The following is a 12,160-nucleotide window of genomic DNA, read 5'->3' as shown; positions in this document are numbered from 1 at the left end:
CATTGGGATTTCTCAGAGTGTTGTTACCACTTTATAATTCAACAAAGTTGAACTTCTCCCGAAACTCAGGGATTTGAACGTTCAAGTTGTTGTTAGTTACTGTCTTGTAAACCATAGTATTACTGCTGTACAAGTAACTCTATTGCCACTTTTTGATACCATTTTTTATCTTTGCAAACTGTTGTGGCAAAAGATTGTAACTGATCTAACCCACACCAAGGGACAAGAAGAAAAATACAAACGTCATGATTAGAAGTGATGCAACAAACCAATTGTTTATTCATCTTTCAACAACCAGTGTCACTGGTAATGCATTAATTTTTATGTGCATGTAAAATATTTTTACCCACAAAGCTAGGAACAGTACAACGTTGTGTGCATCAATATGATACACAAGGCCTGGGGAGTGGGAAGGAAAATGTAACATATTGATACACAAGGCCTGGTAAAATAGTTAATAAAAAAAATTAAAATGTGATGTTAATAATATGATTCATATTATAATTAATTATAATTAATAATTTATATACATTTGTTAATAATACATTTTTAACAGTGGTGTACCTTTGAAAATTGGAAGTTGTGACACTCTGCAGATTTCATCCCACGATTTATCAATAAGCCACTTTGAGGCTGGGTTAGGGAAAGGATTTTCTAAACCAACACCTCCAGTTAGAAGAAAATTTAACTCGCCTTTGTGTAACTTGCCTTCAGCTCTAAAAAAGTGCAATGTCTTCAACATACTATAATACAGCTTTTTTAAAAATTTGAATACACTATAACAACAAAACCATATTAGAAAATTATATCACTATTAGACCTAAAACATGCTAATTGTACAAATATATTTACACAATGGCCATAAGTGGCCAACTCTTTTAATTGGATGAGTGTTAGCAAAGTGTATCACTTAAGATCATATATGTATATGGCCTAGTATCCACTCGTTTATCCTTGCCAGTTCCATTCTGGCATTTGCATACAATCATTATTGACTTATAAGCTTAGGCTTCTAGTATCTTTTGTCCAATTTGTTTGTCAGATAACTCAATGTTTTGGCTTGTTCCATATTAGTCATTTGGCACATTTTCCAGTAATATCATTAGTTATAATTTTAATTATATATTAACCGTCAGTGTCATCCATAACCAATATACAGAATCTTAAAGTGTCTATTTTCAGTCTCTATCTAGTTGTCTGACAGTAACATAAATACTATTTATCTGTATGACAGTTGGTTTTAAGTGTGTCAAGTTAGGAAAAATATGACTTGAGAAAACATTTATTGTTTCATATTTTTAACTCTATTGATACTCCCATTTCAACCCCACCAAAACTAGAACGGCTGATGATCAATTTCTTTCTTAGGAAAAATTTATCTATTGATTAAAACAATCCGGTTGTGTGCTTAGACAATGAAAAATGGCTCTCTGCTCCTATACTAGTACCTTAACACTCCAACGTCATATATTTGTTTCACACATCTAAAGGATCTCAACATAAAGAGATAATAAATAACAATTAATAATGGAGTATGTAAATTTTTACATTCAGCCAGTCATACTACTGAGCCCAGCAAACAAACTTAAAACTTAACATTAGCTATAAAACCAGTTTTTTAATACATAAGCATACATTTTGATAATAAAACTATTTTTTACTAATATGATTTAAAACTTACATCATAATACTTGAACACAGAACAAATGAAAACAATATTTTGTCCTTTTCAAATAAAGAACGACAGACATTGGTATACAAGTTATGAGTAAACTTATCCTTGAGAAACTCTAACCGTTTGGCCAATATCTTTGATTCATTTCTGAAAATGAAAAAGTGATTTATTACAAATATACATAGAATGAGGACTTAAATTAACACTATGTTTATCTGTAACAGCAGTTAAAGTAAAATATATTAAATCAATATGATTCTATTTACTAAAAATTAAGTATCTGTCATGACTAGGCAGAAAAGGTAATACTAAAATATTCATGTTCATAAATCTAACTGAAATTATACAAAAAACTGTGAAAACTCCATAAAAGTGAAATTTAATAAAGTCTGGGTAATTTAAACAAGTAAATTTCATGTTCTGTAAAAGGTTTCATCTATTGAAATTGCTACTGGAGCTACTGGGCTGAATTATTTAATCAATTCACAGGAAAACACTTATTCATGTATATTTAGTTTTAACAATTCCAACAAGTGTTCAATATTATACGTAGTTGTAAAGCTTATATACACTATGACGGGATAGTATTGTAAAAAATAATGAAACTTACTAGGTTTAAGTAAATTAAATATTTATCTACATTTTCATATAAAAATAACCTTTTCTATGTCTTGCAAATAATTAAATTTATAGACTATTCTTAATCTATAATCCTTTGTAAATTTTAGCTACAGCAAGCTTCAAATAGTTTGAATGCAAATGTAGGACAAAAGGAAAATTAGAAAGAAACAGTAATGAAAAAAAAAAACAATATCACTGCCAATGGAGTGATGTACAAAACATTCACATATTACTTCAAGGTAACAGCAAAATAGAAAAAACATGTTAAAAATCCCTCCTAATAGATAATTTTATAAGCAATTCTCAACGGTGACCTATGATGACACCACAAAGCAGAATGTGATCCAGTAGTTATGTTTTGAGGGACTTGGACTTTGTCACTAATCTCCCCATTGAGACATATAATAATAGCAACTTTATTTGTCATAAGGCATGATTGACCAGGATAATGTTAATAGAAAGAATTATGCAAGAGTGTTTTGTCAAAACGCTTCATATAATCAATACAACTGAACACCATAAAAAAAGAACGCTTATGCCTTGAAAATTAAAAACTCTCCGAGTGTAAAATGGGTTTTTTCTTAGTCAGTAGTAAAGATTTTTTCTAAAATTAAAAAATCTTCTTCAATGAAAGGTGCAGTTTTATTTAAAACTTTCAGTGATATTAACAAGTGGCTATTGTAGGTCTAACTCAATATAATGCAATCTATTTACTAAGTTATTTCTAACTCTTGCATTATAAGAGTGAATGTTATGAAGGAGTCTTAGGGCAAGTATACATTAGAAGCATACTTAGGAAAGTAAACTTGTGGGGCATGCTTGTGCAAGCTTGCCTAATCAGTTTTGTGGTTACACTAGAAGCAAGCAAGTACAAGTGATTGTTCTCAATAGTCAGTCAAAATGGAGTTATTGTTTAGTCTTAGATGCAGAAAAAGTTAGAGGAGAGTGGGTTAATGAATATTTTGTGGGCCAAGGGCACAAAGGAAGTATGATCGTATTTTTCCATACCTACTTCAGCAACCAGATAAGTTTTATGAATATTTTAGCATGATGTCAGAAACATTCTATTACATCACGGAAGAATAACTAAAAAAATACTCAAGCAATACAATTTCATAAAATGATTACAGCCTGACCAAAAACTTTTGGTTACTTTGACGTAATTCGCATGATTTAGAAAAATGACTTAAAATGGATAGGTTATTATATGATTTTTTTATTTTAAATATTATATATAAGCTTTAAAGATATGTCATATAGAGGCAGCCTTTCTCTCAATGCACCAATAAGTAGTTCAACCTCCATTTAAGCAACTCTAAACAAATGTCAAGCAACTACAAAAAATCAATATCAAACAACTAACAACGTTGATGGTGCACTGTCACAACTCCAAAACCTAACAGTTGTAGGCTTGCCACTAAAAACAAATTTATTTGTTTCCGGATCCGGAGTAGACAAGTTTGTGCAAGCGTGCACTTGCAAGTGGAGAGTACTGTAAACAGCACCCACAGCTCACTACTTGTTTTGAACATTTTCCTTCAAATTTCGTTTCAACAAGCAAGCTTGCACAAGCGTGTGCCACCAGTTCATTTGCCCAAGCATGCTTAATGTATATGCGTTCTTTTTTATATAGATTGTTCATGTTAACTTAACTTATTGTTGTCTGCGTTCAGAAACAGACAAATTAGCAACAAGTCACACAAAGTTTCTAATCTAAAGATTTGTAAAATACTTACGCATTTTCAATAGATATTATGTAGATGTTGATGAACCAAATTAAAGAGTACTGATACATTGGATCCACGTTTGGCAAGTCTGTAATGCAGTAGTAAAGTATGGCAGAGTGCTGTGCAACAGGTCGGTATCCTTGTCTAAATTCATCTATAATTTTTGCTGTTTCCAGTGAAATCTTTTCTTTTTCTTGGATATCCACAGAAAGTGCCTAGACAGGTATCGAGTTATTACAAAGATACTGGTATAATGTATGAATCTCACTAGTAACAAGATTGAGTTACAAAAAAATCCGAGATTCGCTCTTTATTGAAACCTTTTAACATTTAGTCAGCACAGCGCTGTGTCTATGCATGTTGTGTTGAGCGTGCAGCCTGATGAGAGGGGTGAGGTATAGAAGGTATCTCTCTCACTCTCACTTTGTTGTCAGTACAATTATTTTTAAGAGAAAACACTGATTTGCTGCCGGCCGTGCATCTGAAGCACGCTTTAAACATGTGGCTAAAGTTTTAACTTGGGATAGTAAAGAGGAACTCATTTCAAGTCCACATATGTTTCATTTCATAAAAAATTTTAGTGTCATCTCAATGCTAACTAATTATAAAAAATACAAATAAGTATTAGTTATAGTAATTATTTATAATTTATATATAGTATAGATTTTCTTATAAAGAAATTCTGTGTTGAATATACAACATAAGCCATTATAAATAACCAATAACTGTATGTTTAATACTTTATTACCACTGAGATACTAACATTTGTTTCTGAAGTAAAACATTTATGGATTCGAAACGCATTCCTAGTTTTAAACTTTAGCCCCACGTTTAGATGTGCACCTGGCAACTGACTAGTGTGCCCTCTTAATGTTTTTGCCTTTCGTTTTCAGATAAGTGATTAAAGCAACAATTTAAGTTCAACTGTAATGAAACAAATTTATACTAAATGTAATCATGAACCATTTGGCTTGAGCTGAACATTACAAATCTACTAATTATTTTGATGTTAATTGAAACATAACCTCAATATAGGATTCTAAGTAAAACCAAATCAACGCATGTAGTTAAATCAGTGATATTTGGACACCCCTTAGGTTGAAATCATCTGTGAGTTGCTCTATAACACAAGACCACTCTGAACCACCACTTCTCCTATTTACATGACCTTTCTAAATAGCTATTTTCCACTATTAACAAGAAAAAGCTTCATGAACCCAGCCAATTAACTTTTTGAATCACATGGAATAAACAAGAGTAATTTTATAAATTATAACATTAATGTTTGTTTTGGTTACATACAAGCTTTGCAACCCACCAAAGCAAAGTAAAGCCAAGTGACAAATTAAGTGGGCAGGATGAGAATCAACTGATCAACTGGCAGAGTTCCTTTTTAAATTCAACAAGACAGGACAGTAGTGTCACCAGTGAGACTTGTAATCATTCTTAACAGCCTGCCATGAAAAGGATTTGTCTACAAATAAACCGCAACAAGAAATGTTTATGAAAGTAAATTGTAGATTGTTCACATACATTTCACAGCACAATAACTTAAGCCAAAATTAACTTGGATCCTCTCAAGCATCCTTACAATAACTTTAATCATTAGACAGCCATCCTTGGCTACTTAAAATTAAAAACCTTGTTATTGGCTAAATCAGAAACCGTTTCAATCAAAGCTTAACATCTAAATTATAAACAATTTAATATTTACATTTTTTTATCAATTTATGCAACAATATATTTTTTTCTACGTTCTACATTTAGATAATCATACTATTTTATTAAAACACTATGTTAAAAAGCTATGTTTTCTTATAATAAAACAGTTATTGAAGAAACACAAAGATTATTCATTATATAACAATATGTACCTATGTGCAATTTTATTTGAGGGAAATGCTTTGGAGTATTTCAAATGCCTAACCCATATCTATTGGCATCAAAAGAAATTAAGGAAACTGAAATATAAAAAGTAACTTAAATGTAGAAAAAATATATAAATTACAAATTTGTATATAAAATATATAAAATTTTCTAAACAAATCTGGTAAATTGCATGTGTATTCATACTAGCCATATTTCACAGCAAGATAATACCGTTTTGTGCCAAAACTGTTACCAAACTGTGTGCAGTATAAATTATTGTTGGTGGCTTGTGCATGAGTGCATATGAATTATTACTAGAGTCGCCTGCACCAAAATAGTCCAATGGTGGCTGTTGTGTTTAAATTCCCCTTCTACACTTGGTACCCAACACTGTTACCACTTACCAGTTTCATGTATATGAAAAATTAATAATTAGCCTCGACATCACAGAACAGCTAGTGGACAGCAGCAATATAACAACACCACCTCAAATTTTATCAGACTATTTAGGTTTGGCCTGCTTCGGTACACTATTTCTTTGGATAACACCATTATACAAATTATTGTTGGCTAACAATAGCTGTGTGGAATGATTTAAAGTCAAAAATTTTAGCAAATAATCTAAAAGTGTATTTATTGGTTTTCTGCAGTAGGTCAGAACGATATGAAGGGAAAGAATAAGAATTTTCCATTAAATATTTCAATTTGAAGTAAATTTAGTCATTCTATATTTTATTCTTGAATGTTGGAAACTTTATTTAAAAAACCAAACTTCATGTTAGCCACTTACCTGTGAAAAGGATTATGTAGTAATATTTTGTTGAAATTAAATATCATGCTTTCTAATTTGAATACAATTAGTTTCTTATTTTTGTAATTTTGAAGGACTCTCTCAATTTATTTAGGTCAATAACTAACTTTCAAACAAAATTAATTTTATTTGAGCATCTTCTATTGTTAATAATAACTTGAAGTACCAGCAACAATTTTGGTAAAAAATTTAACAGGCTGACAGCTGAAAATAGTTTTTTGCTCTATTATATAGAATGATGTTTTTAACTCAATCAGTAACCAACTGGCCTTCTATTCACGTAGAGCAGACACAGCATGTCCCAAGAGGAAAACTAGTCATAAAAAGTGTTGCAAGCCCATAGACGTTGCTGACGAAGAGGCTTTCGGACTCAAAGAGCACCTATGGACACTTAAGATATGAGCAAACTGGAAACAACCGTAACAAGGAACTTGCAGCTCAACAAAGAAAATGCATGGCCAATGCCTTAAACAAGCCACTAAGAAAACAATCCAATTCAGTCTATCTAAACTGGTCAGACAACAGATCTAAAGCAACCTGGGAGATAATTAATCAAGCATGGACAAAGAAAGATTCTTCAACAAGTGTACTAAAGCTTAATACAAATGGTAGAGTAATAACTAATGCCAAAGAAGTAGTAAACCACATGAATACTTTCTTTGTAGTATTGGTAATACCTTGAAGAAGATCGATGAAGAGATAGTGCCACATCAGAACTCACAATTAATGCTAATTTCTCAAAAATTCAACCCACTAATGAAGAAGAGGTAAAATCACTAATAACAAGCCAGAAGTCCAAAAATCCACAGGGCTTACTGAAGTCTTCTCGAAAATCCTAAAATATTGCAGAGATGAACCTTTACCACTCCTCTTGTAAAAATCTTCAATAAGTCTTTTGGACAAAGATTATTTCCTTCAGCACTGAAAATATCAAAAAGTTTACCCAAAATACTTAGTAGAAATATCTAAGAAGCCAGCAATTATAGGCCAATCACACTTTCCAAGCTTTGTGAAAGGATTGCACTGACAAAGCTGTTACAACACTGTACATATACAGCATAACCTCGTCACGGGTTTCCAACATGGTTACATCAGAGGGCAGTTACAACTTGTGTACTATTGGACCTGAGTAAAGCCTTTGTCTGTTTAGGCTAAAACCTAATCATAGAGAAGTTGGAGGCACTTAAGTGTAACACAGAAGACAAACAAATGATTTTCAGAGCTATTTGGAAGGTCACAGTCAATTGATGGAACTGAAATATGTAGAAAATGGAGTATCAAAATCAATACAATCCAATCTTCTCCCAGTACAGTATCCCAATATTGTCATGGGAATGACCGGTGGTACATCCTTAAAATACCACCCAAACAGCATTTTAAACGTAAACAGAACAAAATAAATACCATGCCTTCCTGAAATTGACTTTGTAAATTAAACCAAATTTTTGGGTATCACGCTTGACTCCAACCTGTCATCTTGAATCCTTAAGTAAGAAGTTTAACACCAGCCTCTGTGTATTAAGGCACATAAGAACTATCTGCGACTTAAACACAACACTAACGGGATATTTTGCACTGTTCGAGTACCATGTAAGATGTAGCCTGACTGTCTGGGGTAGCATATTAGCATCAAATCTACAGAGAATCCTTGTACTGCAGAAAAGCGGTCACCACCAAACTTGGGCTCCAGAATATGGAAAGTTGTAGAGAGTCATTCAAAACCCTCAAAATCCTAATTGTTGTTGGGCTTTATTTAATTATATATTTATTTGACCAACGGCAATACCTTTTTAAACATATGAAAACAGTGAGGAATAAAAGTTATATAAATAAATATAACAAAAATAAATCTTTAAATGAAGCAATAACAAAAATAGATATATCAGTTTAACAACAATTAAATATAACAGTAAGTAAATAACTAGACAAAACAAAAGCAGCAAATAAATATAATAATAACAAATACAAATATAATAAACAATGGTGTTAATATAATGATGATACAGAGGGGAAAGAAGTCAGGGCTGGGATTAAATTGAACTCCTCAACCCAGAGATGGTAAATTGATTTGTTTGATCATCTTCTTGAATCTAAGAGGCGTGTTCAGAAAGTAAGTACGGTTTCATACTACTGCCGCCGTAGCGCTGCAATCGGTGTTCCACGCATGCGCACTAGTCGTAATTGTTCACTGGGTATCGACTCACGCCATTTTAGTTGTTCTACGTTGTGTTTTCAGTTTACTCTGAACGTTTAAAATGTGTAAGACAATTAGTGATCCTGCCGATTGTGAGATTCGTTCTGTAATAAGATTTTTGAACGCAAGGAATATGAAACCGGCTTTAAATTTATTGTCAATTTGGAGATGTTTACGTGGAAGACATGATTAGTGAAGGAATGGTGAGGAAGTGGGTTAGAATGGCGGTTGAACAAATGTGCATGATGAGAATCAGAGCGGTCTGCCTTCTGTCGTCACTGATGGTCTGGTAAGGGCAGTTGACAAAAAATCCAAGAGAACAGACGTTTCACTATAACAACGCTATCTGGTGATTTCCAACAAATTTCACGCACTATTTTGTACGAAATTGGTACAGACCGCTTAGGTTGTTGCAAGCTGTGTTCCCCTTATTGTGATGGGTTCCAAAAGAACTCACTGACGTGCACAAAACCAAGAGACTTTTGAAATGCTTTGACTGTTCTCACATGGTACAGTGATAATAGTGAGGATTTTTTAAACAAAATTGTGACAGTTGATGAAACTTAGGTCCGTCATGTCACACCGGAATCCAAATGCTTTGGTGGATTGCAAAAGCTTGTATGTCACCAAAATAAACATAAATTTTATAATTTGGAAAAATTACTCTTGTTTATTCCATGTGATTCAAAAATTGAATTGTCTGGGCTCATAAAGCTTTTTCTTGTTTTACTTTTTTTTTTTTTTTTTTTTTTTTTTTTTTTTTTTTTTAACGGTACTTAATTTCTGAACATGCCTCATATGGAGGCTGTTGTAGTGAAAGTCAACCTTTCTTAAAATAGCATTCCCAAGATTCATTAGACAAGGAAGTGGGCTGTTTTTCATATAATTAGTGGGATAAGCTTATCTTATAGATATTTCAGTAGATATTTTTGACCCAGGTATATGAAAATCAATGAGCTGCAGAAGTTCAGGACAGTTTAAAATTCCATAAACCAATTTGAAGATAATAAGGCATCTGCTACAGCTCTCCGATGTTCTAGTGGTTGAAGCTTTGAAGTCTAGTTCCACTTGATCAACACGCACATTCCAGAATTCATAGCCAAGCAAGGACTCCAATAGTCGAATGAATCAAAGTAGTCTAATTATATCTAGGGAGTGGTCATGTATGTTGATGGGAAGAACTTTCCAAGGAACACAGATGTACATCAGCACAACACCAGAATGCCACTATGTATACCCTTCTGATTCACTACCTTACCACATTTGAAAAGAAGCCAACATACATGGGAAGAAGATTGCTCTACCTCTGGAGCTGTAAAGCAAATCAAGCATAAAACTGAAGACAGAACTTTAAAAAATGGCTGGCAAAACAACCATTCTATTCAGTTGAAGAGTTTATTCAGCAAAAGTTTTAAAGTAACTTTTAACTTATTTTAATTTTAAATACTTTAAACTTTTCTTAATTTAAAAGCTTTTTTACCACTTAACTGAATTATTAGTATGTAAATATTCTTGTGCTGATTTCACCATACCCTGTTAACATAATTTTGTGGATATAATTTTATAGCTATATGAAAATTGTTTGTAATCAAGACTCAAATAGACCTGGATTGTAACTATTTATGTAAAATGCAATTATGCAATTACTGTTCTTAAAGAATATGTCAAATAAAGTAGTTGTTTGTTTGCTCTTAGGCATACTTCAAATAATTATTTGATGTCGGTTCTTATAAATAAGTGTTTGGAGTATACATTTTCTGACCAATTATGCCCATCTTCATATCTAGCCTTTAAAATTATATCTTTTGTTTATCATCAACCTATTACACCCCTAAAAATAGGTCAAACTTTTTTAAAGTTTGTACCCAAATTATGCAAACACACATAAAAGCTTACTGTTTTTCTCAAGTTACTAATACACTGCCACTGTGTGAATAAACCAGTTCTTTACAATATAAAAAAACAAAATCCCATTTGATTTTTTTTGTTCTCTTAGGACAAGAAGCTTAAAAATTGCACTTAGTCCTGTAAGAACCTTTGCTCCACTTCCGGAGTGATAGGATATTCAGGATGGGTAAGATTAGGGAGTAGGGGCCACCTCCTATCGAGATCCATGAGGAAGAATTAGGGCACTACATCTCAAAGTCATGTCTCCCCGGAAGAAGGGGAGGCCAGCTCTGAACCAGCCTCTCCAGTCAAAGTAGACAAGGGGATGGCACACCCTTGTTGAGGCTAACAAGAACCTCTGAGGTTAGGGAACAAACCTCACCAACTCCAACAGTCATCTCCCACAGTAGACTAGACCTATCGAATTGCCCATGAACCCCAGAGTCTCGACATTTGCGGTTAGTGATGTGCCCAGTGGTGGGTTCAACTGGAAGGTATAAACCAGCCAGAGGTGATCCCTGCTGGGTAACACGTCATCTTTCCTTAGTACTTAGGATGTCTCTGTTCATAAAACTGGTGGTAAAAAATTCTATACATTTCCATACAAACATAAATCATGTACCTTTGAAGAATCAAGCACTTCTATTGCTGTTTTATCCTCCAAAAGATTTCCAGCAGAAGAAGTCATGATGTGTAGAATGTTGTCCTCTGTTTCTTTTAAAGTTTGTTTATTCTTTGCACTTTCTGCTATCAAGAATTGTCGCTTTTCTTCCAAATCAGGTCTGGGAAAAAATGTTATAAGATGATGTATGGATGAAAAATATTGTTTAATTCCTGATAAATAATTAATTTATAACTGAAGACAAAATTCAAGCATAAAAGTAATAGACTTTGTAGTACCTTTCTTTAGCCACTACTATTCCTAGAAGCTGATCTTCTAGTCCTTCCACAGTCAAGGCAAAGTTGATCAAAGTTACTTTATTACAGATTTCTGGCAAATAGTGGGGGTTCCTCAACTTAGTTGTAATGTAAATACGGAACTTTGGGTTGTACTCTATTACATTATCTCCCAAGCTGATATACTCCAGGTTACCTGTATACAAAACACAATATTTTGATCTTTATTTCATTAAACTATAATTATTTTTGACTCTGACTTTAAAAATAGGAAGTTTATTCTATTTTGTGTCTAACGAAAAGTAACAAAGCAGAGACGCAAATTGTTCTAGCCAAAAAATAAAATGTTTGAAATTTTACGTGAATCATAAAAAAAAGAATTAGCTATTAACACCAGTAATATAATTTGGCAAGTGTATTTATTAATTAGTCAAAAATCTCTTTAACATGACCGAACTTACTTTGCAGTACAGTACATA

The 12,160-nt window shown here is 32.7% G+C and overlaps 1 protein-coding gene across 1 annotated transcript in view; it reads right to left on the bottom strand.

Annotated features, from left to right (window-relative positions):
• Positions 1-12,160, bottom strand: part of LOC124360400 (dynein axonemal heavy chain 7) — an 84,191-nt gene that overhangs the window by 20,196 nt on the left and 51,835 nt on the right. Inside the window, exons 29-33 of the mRNA XM_046814002.1 lie at positions 11,685-11,877; positions 11,407-11,566; positions 4,033-4,238; positions 1,682-1,822; positions 565-716 (exon numbers count right to left, since the gene is read on the bottom strand). Of these exons, the coding sequence (XP_046669958.1) occupies positions 565-716; positions 1,682-1,822; positions 4,033-4,238; positions 11,407-11,566; positions 11,685-11,877 (852 nt within the window). The remainder of the gene's footprint in view (positions 1-564; positions 717-1,681; positions 1,823-4,032; positions 4,239-11,406; positions 11,567-11,684; positions 11,878-12,160) is intronic.

This window comes from Homalodisca vitripennis, chromosome 4 (genome assembly GCF_021130785.1).
Source record: "Homalodisca vitripennis isolate AUS2020 chromosome 4, UT_GWSS_2.1, whole genome shotgun sequence".
Classification (NCBI taxonomy): domain Eukaryota; kingdom Metazoa; phylum Arthropoda; class Insecta; order Hemiptera; family Cicadellidae; genus Homalodisca; species Homalodisca vitripennis.
This window is presented reverse-complemented; position numbering and strand designations above follow the sequence as displayed.